The following is an 18,821-nucleotide window of genomic DNA, read 5'->3' on the forward strand; positions in this document are numbered from 1 at the left end:
AATGCCAGACAAAAATGCCAGAAGTTCAGGAGTTCCCAGTGACCTTGACATCAAAATCAATAGGGATATTCCATTGGCAGTACTTAGTCATTATATTAAGACTGAAAGCCATATCTACTACACTTTATGATTTAGTGTCCAGAAACCATTTTCAGCCTACACGTCACTCTGACCTTGACCTTTGATTTAAAAGCTGAAAATATTCATTCTCCCATACCAGAGGTCTACCATAGTTCCCTGATTGAACCTCTAGCACATTTCGCCTGTATTTTCAGCTTGGTTAAATTACAGGTAAAAAGTTTCAGCCAATCCGCGACATTTCATGAAAAATCTTTGCAAACCGATTAAAATCAATTTTGAAAAGCAAGATCGCAATCTTTCTGATATCAACACCAAATTATGAGAAATATTATTATTTCTTAAGGTAAATTTCTAAACATCCCATTAGAGGAATAATTCTTTATTAATACCAGTTATGCAATGCGGTTTTTATTCGTTGTTAATGCTTCATATTGTTTGAAGTTTTAGCTTAGGCATGCCGAAAGAATGGCAAACAATATAGGTAGTAATTACGACTATGCATGTCCACCAAATAAACAAATAAAAGAAATCAGAGGTTTGTCTTGTGATTTTGACAAACCTCTGATGGATGAGAATGAAGCTATTATATTGTGCCACTTAGAGCCTGGAAATAAAAAAAAAAAATCCAGAAATTAAGTCAGGCCCATGTGACCTTAATGTTTAAGCCACTGATCTAAAAATCAATAGAGATCTTTCTCTGATGGTACTTCATCAATGTGTGAAGTTTTAATTCAGCATCAAATCCATTTAATAATAGTTATGATAGTACAAAAAAAAAGCATCACAATTTTAACCTGAAATTCTAAGTAAAAATGCTGCACAAACCATAAAATATTGGTGCAGGAGTTATTGACCTTGTGTCATACGATGTGGGTGGTGATATGAAACAGCCATTTTCAGTTTGAATCAAATCAATTTAGTAACAACAGAGGTGTAGCGAAACAGGATCAAAATTAAACTGAAATTCTAAGTAAAAAGGGGACATAATTCATGAAATATTTGTTCCAGTGTTATCCAGTGTTATGAACCTTGTGTCATATGATGAGGACGATGATGTGGAAGAAGTTCCTTAACTTTGAATTTAATCCACATAGCGATAACAGAGATATAGAGTAAAATGTGCCTGAAATCTTCAGTAAAAGTTTGGGATAATTCATGAAATACTGGCACAAGAAATATGGCCCTTGTGTCATATGATGTGGGTGATGATGCTGTACAACTATTTTAAGTCTAAATCTTCAGAACGTGTAAGTGCATCAAAACTTGAAGCTGAAACATTAAGTAAAATGGGGAGGATAATTCATGAAATATTGGTGCAAGAGTTATGAGTCTTATACCATATGATGTGGGTAATGATGTGGAATAAAGTCTGAAGCAAATCTGTCAAGTAATAACAGCGATAAAAGGGAAAGTGCATTAAAACTTTAACCACAGTATGGACGCGAAGGATGACACCGCAGGGGCAAACAGGATAGGTCCCCTTATAGTTCATATTGCCGAGCTTAACACAGATCATAGTATCAGAGTTACCTAATTGCTCGCTATGCCTGCAAACCAAACAGGCTTATTGAACTAGTTCGGGATATCTGAACTTTTTCTCTGTCATCAAAGTGTTATCATTTTCAATCTTCAGCAAATAAATTTCGACATATACAAACAAAACTTTAGCTTCTGTATTCAAGTAAGAAGCTTTGATTGCTGACCACTTAAGATTAAACATGGAAAGTTTTAAATCATGAGTATATAAAATATAGACCAACGAACATAATATTGGGCCAATGAATGCACTGAATAAGGAAGCCGAATCATCAAGTTTTTTGTACTTGTCTACCTTTTTAAAAAGATCTGAAACACTTGTCAAGGAGCTGTTACAGTTTTTGCATTTTATTCTCTTCTATAGGGTCTTAGAAGTACCTTGAATATCATTCAAGTATTTTCAGAAAGAGGCAAAGTTACTTTAAGGTGATTCTCTGTGATTTACTATTATTTTTACAAAACTTTAGTTTTAAAGGGACATAATTCTGGGAAATATATAATAAGATCCTGAAACTGTTGACCATTTTTAACATTTCCAGAACTTTGCAATTATTTTTTTTCATGTCAAACTGCTATCACTATGTGACCTGGTATTTAAATTTCGTGCCTCCGTGGCCGAGTGGTTAAGGTCGCTGACTTCAAATCACTTGCCCCTCATCGATGTGGGTTTGAGCCTAACTCTGGGCCTTGAATTCTTCATGTGAGAAAGCCATCCAGCTGGCTTACGGAAAGTCGGTGGTTCTACCCAGGTGCCCGCTCGTGATGAAATAATGCATGGAGGGGCACCTGGGGTCTTCCTCCACCATCAAAGCTGGAAGTCGCCATATGACCTATCATGTGTCGGTGCGATGTTAAATCCAACCAAAAAAAAGAAAAAAAATTTTGTGTTTATACTTCAATCAAATCTCTAATCTGTAAGGCTAGAGTTAGACTGAAAGAGAACAAATCACAAGACTCCATCTTTCATAACTCTCCGACAGGTAAAAGGATAGCTCAACTTGCTCTCCATGCCTTTGCTTGTATTTGGACGCAAAGATTTCAACAATACATGTTTGAACATATTTCACAAGATACTGTATAAATACTAATTTCGGTGGTAGTTTTATTTTGGCAACACTAGTAGTTTTGTTTGAGATTGCCAAATTGAATTCATTGCCAAAATTATGTACACATAAATTATGAATAAAAAGGTTAACAATAACAGCCGTTTTCAATTCGAATGGCATTTTATGACACTTGGGACATGTTAAATATTTATTAGAACAGATTATGGTCTAATCAGTACCAATAAATCAAATTTTGAAAACCGCTGAACAAAATATTCCCAAAATTAACTACAAATAAAGTATATATACCTTTTGCTGGAGATAAACACTTTGATGACATCACCTCTATATGCATGGCCGTTACAGATACTTGAACTGCTCATCGTCAGTATTCAGTAAAATTATTCTTCCTCAACACATTATAAAGATTCTCAAAAATATTTCAGATTGGAATATATCAATTTTTGCTTTGTCAAAACAAAAACGAAAAATATCCACATCTGATAGCTTGAGATTAGTTAATGTTTTTTTTTCAGATCCGCTTCGTCTAAGGCTTATACCAGTCTCTAATCCGCTTCATGATTATAAAATAGCACAGAAGAAACATGGATGTGAACGCTCAACTTCCAGAACTTGAAATCCATTATATTCCTGCTCTCATTTTTTTTATTTTATTTAATTATAAAATTCTCAAACAAAAAACTTTGTCTCAAGTGGATGGCAGATCTTGCTTAAATCTCTCATGCTTTGTTACCATATATGATGGACTTTGTTGAAAAGATTCTATTTGCTTTTGGTGGACTATAGAAATTATTTCATCCACGTTTGTGCACAAAATATTTACAGTTGTCTTGAATCTTAAGTATAAAATCAACAATCATAAAGCTGTTGGCAGAAACAATTATCATAAAATCATTTTCGGTAAACACAATTTAATCAGTTAATCAATTACATAAATCTAATAATTCACTTTGATAATCCTTTGTATTTTTCTCTTTAAATGAAACTTTACACTGGAAAACTTCAGTTTCTTTCATATATACATAAAGTAACAGCATTGTAAACAATTCATTTAGTGAAAGTGGGTGCAAGTATTTTGGCATCATAAAGCTGGATGAAAAACAATAGAACTTTTCAGAGGCCCTGACAGAAAACTTGAATCTGGCATAACTATGAGTAGCTATAAATAGCCAACCTCGGTAACTCAATAGCAATTCTTGGTGATGACATAATGATACTTTACAAATTTCAACAATTTAACATGTACTGCAATAACATGTTAAGATAATATACTAATAGTAAATACACGAAGTTTCATTAAAATATTTATCAAAATGGCTTGTAGTAAACCCACTTCCAGGTCCTTAATATCCGAACAAGGTAATAAATTACAGGAAACAAACAAAAAAGACTATAATTCACTGTTTTAAAGAGGGCTTAAAGGAGAGTGGAGTACAGTCAACATATTATCATATAAAGCCATGATTGCATGACACAATAGAGAGAGTAGAGTGTACTTGACAATCACCAACCAACTTGTAAGATAGAGAAAAAATCTATTAGAAAACTGAAGAGTCTTTTTATATATAAAAAAGAGAAAAAAATAAAGGTGAAATACCAACATGTGTGAAACAGTCTTTGACAAGCATGTTAAGTGATTCTCATTTCAAAAGAATGTACATATTAATGATGTAACAAAATTTTATAAATTCCTTTATTTTTTTCTAAAATAAGTCTGAACTATAACGAAAATACTCCTACCATTACTTTTCAGATACATTTAGACTTTAAAGTGACTCATTTGTACTTTTTTTGACTTCTCTAAGGCTCAAAACTTATTAAACATTGTTTTGTGAAATCACTTTTTAGTATAATCATGTTGGTATATTGTGTATATATATCTTTGCAAAGAATTGGAAAATATGGAAATATTGAACAAGAAAAATTACCTTAAATATATGACCTCTAAGTCAGGTCACATTGACCTTTAAATCTAGAGGTCTGAGTCTTGAATGTGACACATTATCTTGTTATGGTGGAAGTTTGTTACTTAAATATCCATTTATGCATACAATTAATAAAGTCATAGGCCAGACAAGAAACTACAGCCATCTTATGACAGCATCATGCTCCACTATTTGAGGCTTGTCAGTAAAACTTAATTTTCTAACCAAGAGTAGATATGAGTCGTGCCATGAGAAAACCAACATTGTGGGTTTGCGACCAGCATGGATCCAGACCAGCCTGCGCATCTGCGCAGTCTGGTCAGGCTCCATACTGTTCGCTTTTAAAGCCTATTGGAATTGGAGAAACTGTTAGCGAACAGCATGGATCCTGACCAGACTGCGCGGATGCGCAGGCTGGTCTGGATCCATGCTGGCCGCAAAGCCACTATGTTGGTTTTCCCATGGCACGGCTCATATATTGTCTAAATTTGTGTAAGAATTATGGGACTTGATGTTGTGATCTTGTTAAATTGCATCTAAATTGCGGGTGAAGTTTCAACAAAGTACCTGCATTAATTCTGGAAACTTGACAGTTATGGGATATGCACCTTTCACTGTGTTTTATCCACCTCAATAACTTGTATAAAGTTTCAATTCTGCATTGACTTTTGAGAGAGTCATTAAGCCTCAGGACTTTGAGCATGACTTTGACCTTTGAGCTAGGAATCTGTGTCAATGTAGTGTACCAAAACATTAACTAAGTATAACAGGGACATAATTCATGGAATATTTGCTGCAAGAGTTATGCATCATGTGTGACATCATGTGGCTGATGATGTGGAACAGCCAGAGTTTTTAATTAAACCTATTTAGTAATAACTGACACTGAGCAAAAGTGTATCACATTTTAAACCTGAGATTCTAAGTAACAAGAGGCCCAAATTGGACCTAAGTTGCTCACCTGAAGATGACTTTGAAGTAATCTCCAAGTTGAGATGTGTCCACCTAGAATAATAGCTCACCCTGAACAAAGTTCAGGTGAGCTAAAAAGGGTGCATAATTCATAACATATTGGTGCTAGAATAATACAATTTGAGTGATAATGTACTGTGACACTATTCCACACTTTTACTACAAGAAAGTATGTCATCCTCGTATATTAGTAACATAATTCCATTGTTTTAAAGTACATAATACATTTCTAAACTAACCTGATGTATCAATTTTAAAAAAACAACAACATTTATTGCCCTTTTATCAGAAGTGAGAGTCACATGATCATACCAGAAGTCAAAAGCATTGGGGAAAACAAGAGCTGTCCGTAAGACAGCACGCTCGACTTTTCTCAGTGCTTGACTCTGAATTTGAGCTTTGCCAGTAAAAAAAAAAAATCCAAGTTAAAAGGGGCATAACTCTATTAAAATTCAAATAATAGTTATGAGAATTGTGTCTCCTGGTGTAAACTTTGATGGTAAATAAGTATTTTAAGTTTCAAGTCAAAAGCTTTGATAGTAACAGAGATATTTGACTTTATCAAAAACTTTAACTAAAAATTCTAAGTTAAAAAGGGGCATAATACTGTCAAAATTCAAACATGAGTTATAGGAATTGTGTCTCCTGGTGTAGATTTTGATAGTAAATAACTATTTTGAGTTTCAAGTCAAAAGCTTTAACAGTAACAGAGATATTTGACTTTATCAAAAATTTTAACAAAATTTCAGAGTTAAAAAGGGGCATAATTCTGTCAAAATTCAATTCAGTGTTATGGGAATTGTTTCTCCTGGTGTAGACTTTGATAGTAAATAAGCATTTTAAGTTTCAAGTCAACAGCTTTGATAGTAACAGAGATATTTGACTTTATCAAAACCTTTAACCAAACATTCTAAGTTAAAAAGGGGCATAATTCTGTCAAAATTAAAATCAGAGTTATGGGGATTGTTCCTCCTGGTGTAGACTTTGATAGTAAATAATTATTTTAAGTTTCAAGTCAATAGCTTTGATAGTAACAGAGATATTTGACTCTATCAAAAACTTTAACCAAAAATTCTAAGTTAAAATGGGGCATAATTCTGTCAAAATTCAAATCAGAGTTATGGGGATTGTTTCTCCTGGTGTAGACTTTGATAGTAAATAAGTGTTTTAAGTTTCAAGTCTATAGCTTTGATAGTAACAGAGATATTTGACTTTATCAAAAACTTTAACCGACACCGACACTGACGCCGGGGCGAGTGCAATAGCTCTAAATTTTCCTCGAAAAGTCGAGCTAAAAAGGAAGAAAGTAAATCTATACAGCAACCAATATACTTAAAACCTGAATAGAAAACTGGAATATACATTGCTTAATAATACAATGTAGAACATATGCCTAGCACTGGTTCTTTCATTGTTTCCAACTATCTACTTTTATAGCTATTGACTGTACTACTATTGTGACAATTTGCATTTCCATTCCTATTCACCGATGTATCTTTGTATTCAACACTTACCTTGGTCTTTTCAATCTTTTCACCTGTCTGTCTGAGATACTGTATGTCCCGACAACACGACTGCTACTGGCCGATGATAGAATGTCTACACTCATAGTCACCAATGCCTATTGTACCAAAGAATCTGTATATTGTAGATAATACAGAAAACATTTATCAATACTGCAAAATAAATTCCTACATATAACGTGAGTTGAATCAGCATTGCCTGCATCAGTTTCCAAACAGACTGACCTACATTGACTTGCTGAATACTACTGCCTATTCATTCTTATAACACAAGCATTCCTCATGTAGTATTTCTGGAGTCATACAGTTTATAAATACATGACTCAAACTTATATACAAATTGCCAGTCCATGGTTTCTGCTTTTGTTGGATTAAAGGAAAAGCTTCCTCCATAAAAAGGAGCTGCGTGCTGCGTTTTCAAAATGCAAAATCATGCTCCAGGGTGTATGACCAAAGATGTTTTATTGAGGTTTTAAGTTTAAAGGTGAAGATCTTAGGAAGGCCAATGTCATCTATACATAGGTTGGTTTGATGTTATAGATCTTGCCACAAGGTTTGCCTGGTGTGAATATGAAATAAATTGGGTCATTTATGTTTGGCTGTAGGACCAAAATGTTGTTTATTAAGTAAAGGTGAAGGTTATATGTGGGTCAAGGTCATTCATATATATATACAGTATGTATATATTGATCACCAGGACTGCTGAGTGTGAGTGAACTGAATTGGGTCATTAATGTGGGCTGTAGGTGAAACGTTAAATCTCATTAACAATACCGTTGTTTTTTTAGATTTTAAGTTTCGAAGGTGATGGTCATATGAATAATGAAGGTCAAGGTCACCTATATTAGGTCAGTTTGTGGGTCTTGCCTGAAGATTTAATGAGTAAGTATTAACTAAATTTTGTCATTTATGCAGGCGGTAGGACCATAAAATGTAGTTTTTTAAGGTTTTAAGTTTGGAGGTGAAGGTCACATACAGGTCAACGTAAAGGTCTTGCCACAAGGATTGTCGAGCATGAGTATGAAATGAATCGGGTCATTAATGTGGGTGTAGGCAAAATGGTAAGTTCTTGTATGTATGAACATATAGTTCAATCACTCCTTTATGCCTATATATCTGAGGGTGTGTGTGGGGGGAGGGTAGTGGGCATGCAAAAAACATTTCACTTATTATTAACATTTCAGTTATTATTAATGTTAAAACTGTAAATGTTACACTGACCCTGACATCACTTAAAATAACCAGGTTCCATTGATCCATCTAGATTTGGCATTAAAATGTTGTGAGACAGGTTTTCCCCATATCTAAGGTAGATGTCAAAGAAATGTGTGTGAATTTCAATTACGTTTTTTTTTGGCATAAGAAGTGTCAGTAATGTGTTTTAACGTTTATGTTTGGAAATGTTTTATAGTGTTTTAATTTAGAAATACAAGATTAGTAAAAAGTATGAGGAGTAAATAAAACTACAAGATGCTTTTGTAGAAAAGCGCATGTTTCCCCCAGTGCATAGTCATACAGGCAAGAAGTCAATAGAGGACAGGAGCAAAAGTCAAAGAGACACTGATGATTGGCTGCAATAGGGATCATCTCCTTGGCATGTCCAATCATCCCACTAAGTTTCAACATTTTGGGCAAAGTGGTTCTCAAATTATGAACTGGAAACGGTTTTTCATGTTCAGGCCCCTGTGACCTTAGATCGAGTGACCCCAAAATCAGTAGTGGTCATCTACTCTGCATGTCCAATCATTCTAATAAGTTTCAACATTCTGGGTCAGGTGGTTCTCAAGTTATTGATTTGAAAGAGTTTTCTAGGTTCAGCCCTCTGTGACCTTGACTTTTGATGGAGTGACCCCAAAAACAATAGGGGTCATCTACTTTGTAAGTCCTATCATCCTATGAAGTTTGAAGGTTCTACGTCAAATGGTTCTCAAATTATTGACTGGAAATGGATTTCCATGTTCTTTCCGCTGTGACCTTGATCTTTAATAGAGTGACCCCAAAATCAATAGCGGTCATCTACTCTGCATACATGTCCAATCATCCTATTAAGTTTCAACATTCTGGGTCAAGTGGTTCTCAAGTTATTGATTGGAAAGAGTTTTCTATGTTTAGCCCTCTGTGATCTTTAAACAATATGGGTCATTTTCTCTGCATGACCAATCATCCTATGAAGTTTCAATATTCTGAGTCACATGGTTCTCAAGTTATTGATTGGAAATGGTTTTCAGTGTTCAGGTCCCTGTGACCTTGACCTTTAACGGAGTGACCCAAAAAACAATAGGGACCACCTACTCCATAAGCCCGCCATCCTATGAAGTTTGAAGGTTCTAGGTCAAATGGTTCTCCAGTTATTGATCGGCAATATTTAAAAGTGTGACGGACAGACGGGCAGGGAAAAAACATGTGGGGGGTGAACATAATTATTCAAGGCAAGTTACTTTTTTAAATGTCAAGTACAGAATTCGGTTTCTACCATCTTAATTTCAAGTTGTCACTTATCTATCTGGTCGAAAAGTCGATGGCGGAAACAGGATTCCATAGTCAATGTTAAGTTAATTAAATTGTGGACTTCTGCAGACTGAGAACACAGCTCCTACTGGTCAATTTCATGTATGTCTCACGATGTACTGTTGTCAAGAAAGGAATGTCCATAGGCAAAGTTATGTGTGACTGAAGAAACTGTTCACATATATGACTTTTTTGTAAACATGCAAGTGGTTAGCAATTTATTTTTCTTACTGAACATTTTTGTGTGGAAAAACTATTCTATCAGAAGAAAACATATCATTGGAATGGTGAAAAAATATCAGACTATTTATTACTTCTAGCTTGTATCATAATATTCTGATAAACTGATAAAACCAAACTCTGAATTTTTGCAAACTATTTGTCTTATATTCAAAAGTACAAAATATAGATTCCCTTTCAAACATTCTCTATGAACTCACATTTAATTCATTTAGTAAACTTATACTGGCATATAACTTTTGAGCATAAATAGAAAACAATCAAGTCAAGCATGGCTATCCGAAATACGCTCAACTGTTGAAAACGTAAATAATTTTGGATGAGCTACAAATTTACTTCCTTTCAACAAAAAGGGAATGACGCTCATGTACTTAATGGCCCTTTTGTTTCGAGAGAGTTTTCATTATCAGTTTATCAGCAGAAGTAGCTGTAAATAACCACCTAAACAAATAAAAACAAGTGTTTTTCATGCCCGATCAAACAAAATTTCGTGGTTTCCAATGACGCGCACTTGTCAAATTTCACACGGTGTTTGTGAATTTTCTATATCCGTGAAATTCACTGCGATCAAGAGATATCATTTGCCCAAATCGCTAACACAAGCAAATTGATGCAGTGGAACAAAGAGCTATAAAAATTTTATACTTCTTTGAGTGGAAGTAGATATGAATTAAAGAAAATATGAAGTTATTTTAAGTTCTGTTTACTTATTTTCTGTCACTCTGTATTGAAACAGACTTGAAAATCAACCTCACCGCATATGTATCTATAAATAGTTCTTTTACTCTATGATGCACATAATTTCTGTTTTTTAGCTCACCTGAGCCTAAGGCTAAAGTTACCTAGGCCTTTGATATTTTGTATGTATGATATTGTATAAGGGGTTACCTGGCTGTGACCTTGAACTACTACCTACTTCTTAGATACAGCCTTGCAATTTAGATGACATGTACAGTTTTGCACTCTGATTTTAAAACTGACTCGGTGACCATGAATGTGACCTAATGACCTACTTTCTTGTTTTTTAAGATACATCCTTGAAATTTGGATGACATGTACAGTTTTGCACACCGATCTTAAAACTGACTTTCAGTGACCCATGAATGTGACCTACTGACCTAATTTCTTGTTTTTTTTTAAGATACACACCAATCTAAAAACTGACTTTCAGTGACCATGTATTTGACCTACTGACCTACTTTCTTGTTGTTGTTTTTAAGATACAGCTTTGAAATTTGGGTGAAATGTACAGTTTTGCACACCTATCTTTAAACTGACTTTCAGTGACCATGAATGTGACTTACTGACCTACATTCTCAATATTTTAGCATCAGTTTGACATTTGAAACATGTAGCTCATATAACCCAGGTGAACGATCCAGGGTCATCATGACCCTCTTGTTTATTAATTTTAATGGCTATCCCTGACAACGTGCCTGCTAGTCATAAACGTAAACGATTGCTAAGCAGAAAAACATAGATATACACAATGTACAGATTTTATTTGGTAACAAATTCATTAACCCTTTCGCTGCCAACGGAAAATTCAAAAGATGCCAAAGTGACGTCGATGACGTCGAAAACCGTTAGAGAATCTTGACGTCAGCGGTTATGTTCATGCTAATTGATGCTTTAATTGAATTGTTTTACATTGCGATTATAATTAGGGGTTTTTGTCAGTAAATGAAATTTTCTTAAATCCGATCATATACAGGTTATTTGTTTGTGTGAGATTAAAGTATCTTTCACGAGTGAACACCGAATACAATATTTTCATGAGTGGTTTACCCACAGGTGAAAATATAAGATATGGCGTCCATGAGTGAAAGATATTTAGATATTACATGTAAAAACAAAAAGAAATTTTCTTTTTATTTCTGTTTTGACTAACTTTATCCATTTTATAGTTTCTTACGAGTGAAAAAATATCTTCAGTATTTAATATTTTTCACTGTGAAAATACCAGCTATATTTCACTCTAACATTTCGATAAATCACTGAAAAACATTTAATAAGACAGGTAATTCTATATGTTTAGAGCTAAAACGAATACTTTGGCAATACACTGTACTTGTTTCTCGGGTCGTGGGTTCGTTCTTGATAAATCACATATATAACTGTAAGCTTCAACATGCATATTCTGATCACTCTTAATTAGGGATAAGAACAGACAATTTTTCTCTTTTGTGAAACATCCGAGGACATAAAACTATGAAAACACTTTATTATGATGTTACATATGACAATTTACAGAAGACAGAACATGCGCGAATACCGAGAACTGTTGGATAACCCGTGAAACAAGATATTTTACGCTGTGAAAAAAAGTATATATTTCGTCTGTATATTTGGCGGATAAGAAACAAAAACAAAGACTTCTCGTTTGCAGTACATCGTAAGCTGATCGGATTTTACGTTCGATATATGACAAACAAATTTTAAAATTGATAATCGCTGTGGCAGCATTATGATTTACATAGACAAATTGCCACACTTGATCTTTCCTAATACGAATACTCCTGAAACTCATTCAAAATATATCCGCTGCTTTGTGGATGTTTACAACTTTGAGCAAGATAATTAATTACCCCTTAAATCTCCTTATGAGTTGTGCATGATTTGAAAATATTTGAGCGTTTTTCTTCAAACCAATTTTAACCGATTCAATTTTGTCTTAATATTTTGCTTTTATTTTTCTTTTGCCTCAAAGGGACAGCCTCAAGACGAACAGATAGCAAACGTTCACTATTGTATACATATTGGATATGTATACATACTGGATATGAAACGTCACAAATCATTAGTATTTCAAGTTTGATATAAAACTACGTGCAGCTAATTTATTCTCTTTTACATCACATTGACTGACTACCGCTTTAGGGAGCTTTTAGGCAAGCCCCTTAATTAAGGTTCATGTAAAGTGTTTGAGACTGCCCCTCGAGTAAGTTTTTGTTTCATGTTTTGAGACCTCATAGGCCTTTGTTTTGCATACATTGTATACCAAACCGTTCAGAAGGAGTAGACATGTCATTCAAGAGAGGTTGTTTTGCTCGGTACAATAATATTTCTCTTTTATGACATGTACTTTGCTTGTCCACATTCGGTTTTGTAAAAAATATCAAACTTCTTTTTCAAAAATATTTTGACATTACGTATTTACTTATTGTGTGCCTAACATATTTCTCCAGGTACTCCCAGAGTTAAAATTGCTACAATACATCTACATTTCAAAAATTTGCCAAAATTGCAAAACGAAAGTGAAAGTAGAGCTGTCAAAATGACAAAATACTCCTATATTTCAGAAAATATGTAAGTTAACTGTATTCCAATACTAGGAGTACCTAGATAAATATGTTACAGACACAAACAAAACGTATTTAAAGAAAAAATACTTTTGAAAAAAAAGTTTGATATTTTCTACAAAATAGAACCGTGACGGTCGAAGTACCTGCAATTTTAGACAAAATACTTATTCTCAAAGAAGCTTACCTTTGTGTAATGTATTCCCTACTTCCTCTAAACAATTCAGTGTATTTATAATAAATAGAAACGGTATTGGAAGAATAAATTTCCAAAATCAAAATTTACCTGAGGGGTGGTGTCCAAACACTTTACATGAACCTTAATGGCGTACAATAGGGGCCTCCGTGGCCGAGTGGTTAAGGTCGCTGACTTCAAATCACTTACCCCTCATCGATGTGGGTTCGAGCCTCACTCGGGGCGTTGAATTCTTCATGTGAGGAAGCCATCCAGCTGGCTTACGGAAGGTCGGTGGTTCTACCCAGGTGCCCGCTCGTGATGAAATAATGCACGGAGGGGCACCTGGGGTCTTCCTCCACCATTAAAGCTGGAAAGTCGCCATATGACCTATCATGTGTCGGTGCGACGTTAAATCCAACAAAAAAAAAAACAAACAAAAAAAACCCAACATATTGAAGACAATTATAGTTATGCCTCTGACTATGTAATTATTGTAATTTGCAACAACAGCTCCATTACAATCATTGTCAACATAATATTAGACATTCTTAACTAAATAAAAAATATCAACAACGGTAGTTACTTTCAACATACATGGAACTGAAACTGAACTATTTATGCAATTTTTCAGAAGCGATTTAGTTACATGTGGTTTTAAATTAATAAAATATATGTTGATGTTTTTATGGATTTACCGATATTTTTTCACGAGCATTTTAGTTACATACGGTGTTTCTTTACCAGTTTCCCCCGATCTTCAGCCGATCACCACAGGGAGCCGTGATATGTCTCGCCCAGGATCCGAGCTCCTGAATATGAATATATAGCTTCCCGGCGAGCATAATATAAAGTAAATACATTTCATTGTACTTGTCTTTAAAAGTAGATATGGCATTATTTCTTTTAATTATTTTATTACGATTTCTTTACATAAACCTGAAAAGAAGAGCTTAAACGCTGTCATGTTACAATAAATGATAATCGAGAGAGTTTTAGCCAAATTTATAGGGAATCGATCCTACCGATTTTCGTCGCTTTGAAGTCGGGATCGATCCTCTACAGTAGCATGCGATATACCGAATGTGATATATACTATCGAATTAAAAAAATCTGTGCTTCCGGCACGTGCACAGAGCGTCTGACTTCGGACTTTGGAAGAATACGCTTTTTCCTTGTGACATAACTTGCGTCTTGCACATCAGTACAAATATGGGCAGTGTTGTTTTTTATTCCAAAATCTACCTTTAAATTGATAGGGAATCGATCCTGCGCGAAACGACGAAAATCGGGATCGATCCCTCTACGGTAACATTCGATATACCGGATGACATATTTATTATCGAAAATGTGTCCTTCAATTTCTCATTAAACAATCGAGCATTTTCATCATTTTTTTTCAATGGTTGAAAGTGCGGATAGAAATATGTAACTCTCGGGTAACTGTTTTGCGGTAATGCGGCCCGCTTGAAGATGCGAATGAAAATATATGGCTCTCGGGTAACTGTTTAGGCGGTATCAAGGCTCCGAGAGTCATAAATTTCAATCCACACCAACTAATGGTAGGTTCTTCTTCCTGCATACCGTATTCTTCAATTAAATATAACAAATGATTTCCTTTTAAGTACTATTTCATCATAGTAGCGTATGAATTTACGCATTCATTCATAAATTACAGTATGTGAGTCATCTTAAACCCCGAGGGTAAGTTCACATCGGAGCTCTAGGGAAGGGTAGGCTGTTGTGTAAATGATACTTACCCCACCAGTAAAGTAACTGACCAATCAAAAATTGGGCCGTGGAAGTATGTAAGACTTTTTTCCCTGCACACTGAGCGCTGTGATAAAAGCAAGGAACCAGTAAACCCTACCTCGCCATGGAGTTTGCGGAGTTCAGGTCTTCAGCAGGGAAGATACGATGGTGTACTAACTTATACCGTTCAAGTGGGTTATCGAGTACAGTGTCAGTCTCTACTCTACCCTAGAGCTTCGATGTGAACTTACCCCGAAGTGTATGACGAGTTTTTCCAGCACCGGCAAACCTGTCTGGTATGCAAGAAGGTTTCTTCCAACACCGACAAAAACACGGGAAAATCCTGTCCAGCATGCAAGAAAAGGCAAATTGAGTTGCGCATATCATGTGTGACTTCTCTAATTTTAAAAATAAAAGTTCACGTACTGAGGTGTTACAATGTAACTATAATGTGAGCCTAAAAATCTACTTTTTACTCTTAACTCGGCTTTCCTCTACTATGGAAACACGTGTGCAACTAAAAATGTGAACGTTACTTTTCTATATTTCAAAAAGAGCCATGAAAGGGAAATGAATCACAAAAAAAAAATAAACAAACAAACAATACATTGTACGATAAAGATGAATGTAGAAACTGTGTTCCGTCGTTCATTTAAAAAAAAAACAACAACATAAGTTTGAAAATATCCTAATTATCCTAATAGTATTCAATATCTAAACACACCATAGTTTTAATTAAAAGTTCTTTTGTTTTCATATCGACACCGTTTCAAATATTATAGGTAAAACTATATTTTTATTTGTTTGTCTGTACTTGAGTGCGCGTTGTATGCGTTGTTTGATTTCATTTTTTTTTCAACACCGGCAATGATTATAATATCTTTATAAACTAATTACAACACACACATTTATATATATTTAGTATTATTTCATACTTCATTGGATGTCTAGTGTATTTTTATCACATCGGTACCGTACGGGGAATGTCTCGAACAGTCGCACACTTATTTATACAGTTCAAATTATTTGAATATTGATTCAGTCTCCTTCGAGATATGAAGTATAATCATATTATATTAAATATGAAATAAAATGTTGTTTGGTTTTTAAAGTCAGATCGACATAATTGTATGTCATGTGGCGACTCTCTAGAACCGTTGACCTTCCGTTTGCCAGCCGGATGCTTCCTCACATATAATAATTCAACACCCTAACGAACCAGCGACGGTGAAGGTCAAGTGATTCGAAGTCAGTGACCTTTATCACTCTGCCAATGAGACCCCTAAACACAATTCAATGGGGTCTAACTGTAAACATTCTCTAGATTCAGATTAATGTAAACATTACTCAAGCTGAAGGCACCTTAACAATAAAATCTTGCAAAGTATTACTTTATTTCAGGATCACAATTATTTTTTATATCTGTAAAATATTCATCACGATTTTATGAAAGATATAGGTTACAAGTTTGTTAAACTGTCGAGACATTTCAAAGGCAGTGCACGACACTTGGAAGTTCCTTACACAGAGCGTGAAAAGGACTTTTTCAGTAAAATATTTTATGCCTCCAGTTTAATTCAATAGAACTTTGTTCGACTTTTTATTAGGAAATATCTTAGTTTTTAAATGGTTTGCTAGGCTGAACAAGTACTATCAACATAATATTTAGTAATTTGTTCAATGTATTTCGATTTACTGAATAAAAACATTTCAATTGAATATTTCTTCTCGCAAAACGTGCGTTGTAGTCATTTTATCACGTTTCTTCGGTCAGTCGTACAACACCCAAACCAACGATAGGTATTTATTATTTCGGCGGGAACTTTTGATACGTTAACGTCTTTAAAGTGACGTCAACTCGAAAATGACGTCATAATATGCCAGTAAGATTGTTATGTTTTCATTTCCATAGAGACAATAGTATGTATATCTGCTTGGAAAATAATAACACTGACATCAAATAAACGGGGTAAATGTTCAGTTTAGATCGGCCCAAATCGGCCCTTGGCACTCAACGTAGTAAACAACATCGGCCCAAAATCGGCCCTTGGCACAGAAGTGGTTAAGAGTTATGTCCCGGTTTTGGAAAACAGGAGCTCATAGAACAGGAAATGCCCACCTTGATACATTCAGTAATAGCACAAGAAGCAGAAATTATTTGCTCACTGTAAACGAAAGTTCTACTATTCTGGTTCAATGTGACCTTGACCTATTAACCTCAAATTCAACAGGGGTCATCTACTGGTCATAATCAACCTTCTTATTAAGTTTCGTGATCCAAGGCCCAAGCGTTCTCAAGTTATCGTCCGGAAAATGTTTAACTGTTCCGGTCAATGTGACCTTGACCTTTGGCCTACTGATCTCAAAATCTATAGGGGTCATCTACTGGTCATGACAAACCTCTCTATCAAGTTTCATGATCCTAGACCCAAGCGTTTTCAAGTAATCATCCGGAAATGGTTTAACTGTTCCGGGTCACTGTAACCATGACCATAGTCATAGCCTCTATGCCGTCTAAACAGCTGATCGCATGTATTGACATGCTGCCGTTTGACTGAGGCCCGATATGAGTAGCCGAATTCAGAGCTCTATGTATAGATCTACCATGACCATTGACCTACTGACCTCAAAATCAATAGGGATCATATTGCTGGTCATGATTAACCTTTCTTTGAACTTTCATGACCCTTGGCCCAATAATTTTTCGGTTATCGTCCGGAAACCGTTTAATTGACTTAATGACCTCAAATTCAATAAGGGTCATCTGCTGGTCATGACCAACCTCCCCATCAATTTTCCTGAATCTAGGCCCAAGCGTTCTTGAGTTATCGTCCGGAAACCGTTTTACTGTTCATGGTCATTGTGACTTTGACCTTTGATCTACTTATCTCAAAATCAATAGGGGTCATCTGCTGGTGATTACCAACTTCCTTATCAACTTTCACGATCCTAGGCCCAATAATTCTTGAGATATTATCAGGAAACCGTTTAACTGTTCCAGGTCACTGTGTGTAAGTAAGATCCAGCAAAGAAACAATAAAATGCGTTGTGTCAGTTCGTATCTGTATTCTGAATCTCTTGATAGCATACATAACAATAACAACATATCATAACGTCGGAAGTGACGTTGACGTCATAAACGCGGTAAGACGTAACGTGCACACTACCGTAATTAACACTACAATACTTGGAACGTATCTAGCTCGCGGACATACTGGGGGCGCGAAATCTTAGATAATGCTCATGTAATGTGTAAATTGTAAGTCTTTGCTAGGAAAATAACTATTAAATGCTTAAGTTAACAAATGTAAAGTCTCCGATATTACATGCAAACTGAAAAATGCGAAAGTCCATAATATCAGGTATTAGCTTCATGTAAATACCAGTTAAGTCACTATGATGTATACGCGTTATTTCACAAGAATGTATTAAAACTGACAGAATAATCCATCGTATTAAAGTAGTCTAAATCAACTATATTGAAACATTCTCACATCGTATCTGTGTCATTTTTCACGAATGATGTATATCACATCTACAGTTCTGTAACTTCCAAAGGGTAGAGTTTTACTATTGGTCTATTAGTAGTACCATTGTCTGTTCTAATTTTCGCTGACCGAACCAGTCCATCTCTACCGGGCACGAGTATGCCCGGTAGAGATGGACTGCCAACTTCCATTGTGCACGTGGAACTTCATCATGAACTTGTACAACGTCGCCTACCGCTATGGATTGTTTGT

General features: G+C 35.1%; 1 protein-coding gene across 5 annotated transcripts in view; it reads right to left on the reverse strand.

The window, feature by feature from the left end:
• LOC123538116 (flagellum-associated coiled-coil domain-containing protein 1-like) overlaps nt 1-10,442 on the reverse strand; it is a 58,185-nt gene extending 47,743 nt beyond the window's left edge. For 4 of the 5 annotated variants that reach the window (XM_053529960.1, XM_053529958.1, XM_053529957.1 and 1 more), the window contains exons 1-2: nt 10,294-10,442; nt 7,096-7,219 (exon numbers count right to left, since the gene is read on the reverse strand). In XM_053529960.1, coding sequence (XP_053385935.1) covers nt 7,096-7,190 — 95 coding nt within the window. In that variant the 5' untranslated portion in view covers nt 7,191-7,219; nt 10,294-10,442. Of the gene's footprint in view, nt 1-2,972; nt 3,715-7,095; nt 7,220-10,293 lie in introns of those variants that run through there. The other variant, XM_053529954.1, reaches the window with a different exon arrangement.
• Nucleotides 10,443-18,821: the final 8,379 nt, after the last annotated feature.

This window comes from Mercenaria mercenaria, chromosome 18 (genome assembly GCF_021730395.1).
Source record: "Mercenaria mercenaria strain notata chromosome 18, MADL_Memer_1, whole genome shotgun sequence".
Taxonomy (NCBI): domain Eukaryota; kingdom Metazoa; phylum Mollusca; class Bivalvia; order Venerida; family Veneridae; genus Mercenaria; species Mercenaria mercenaria.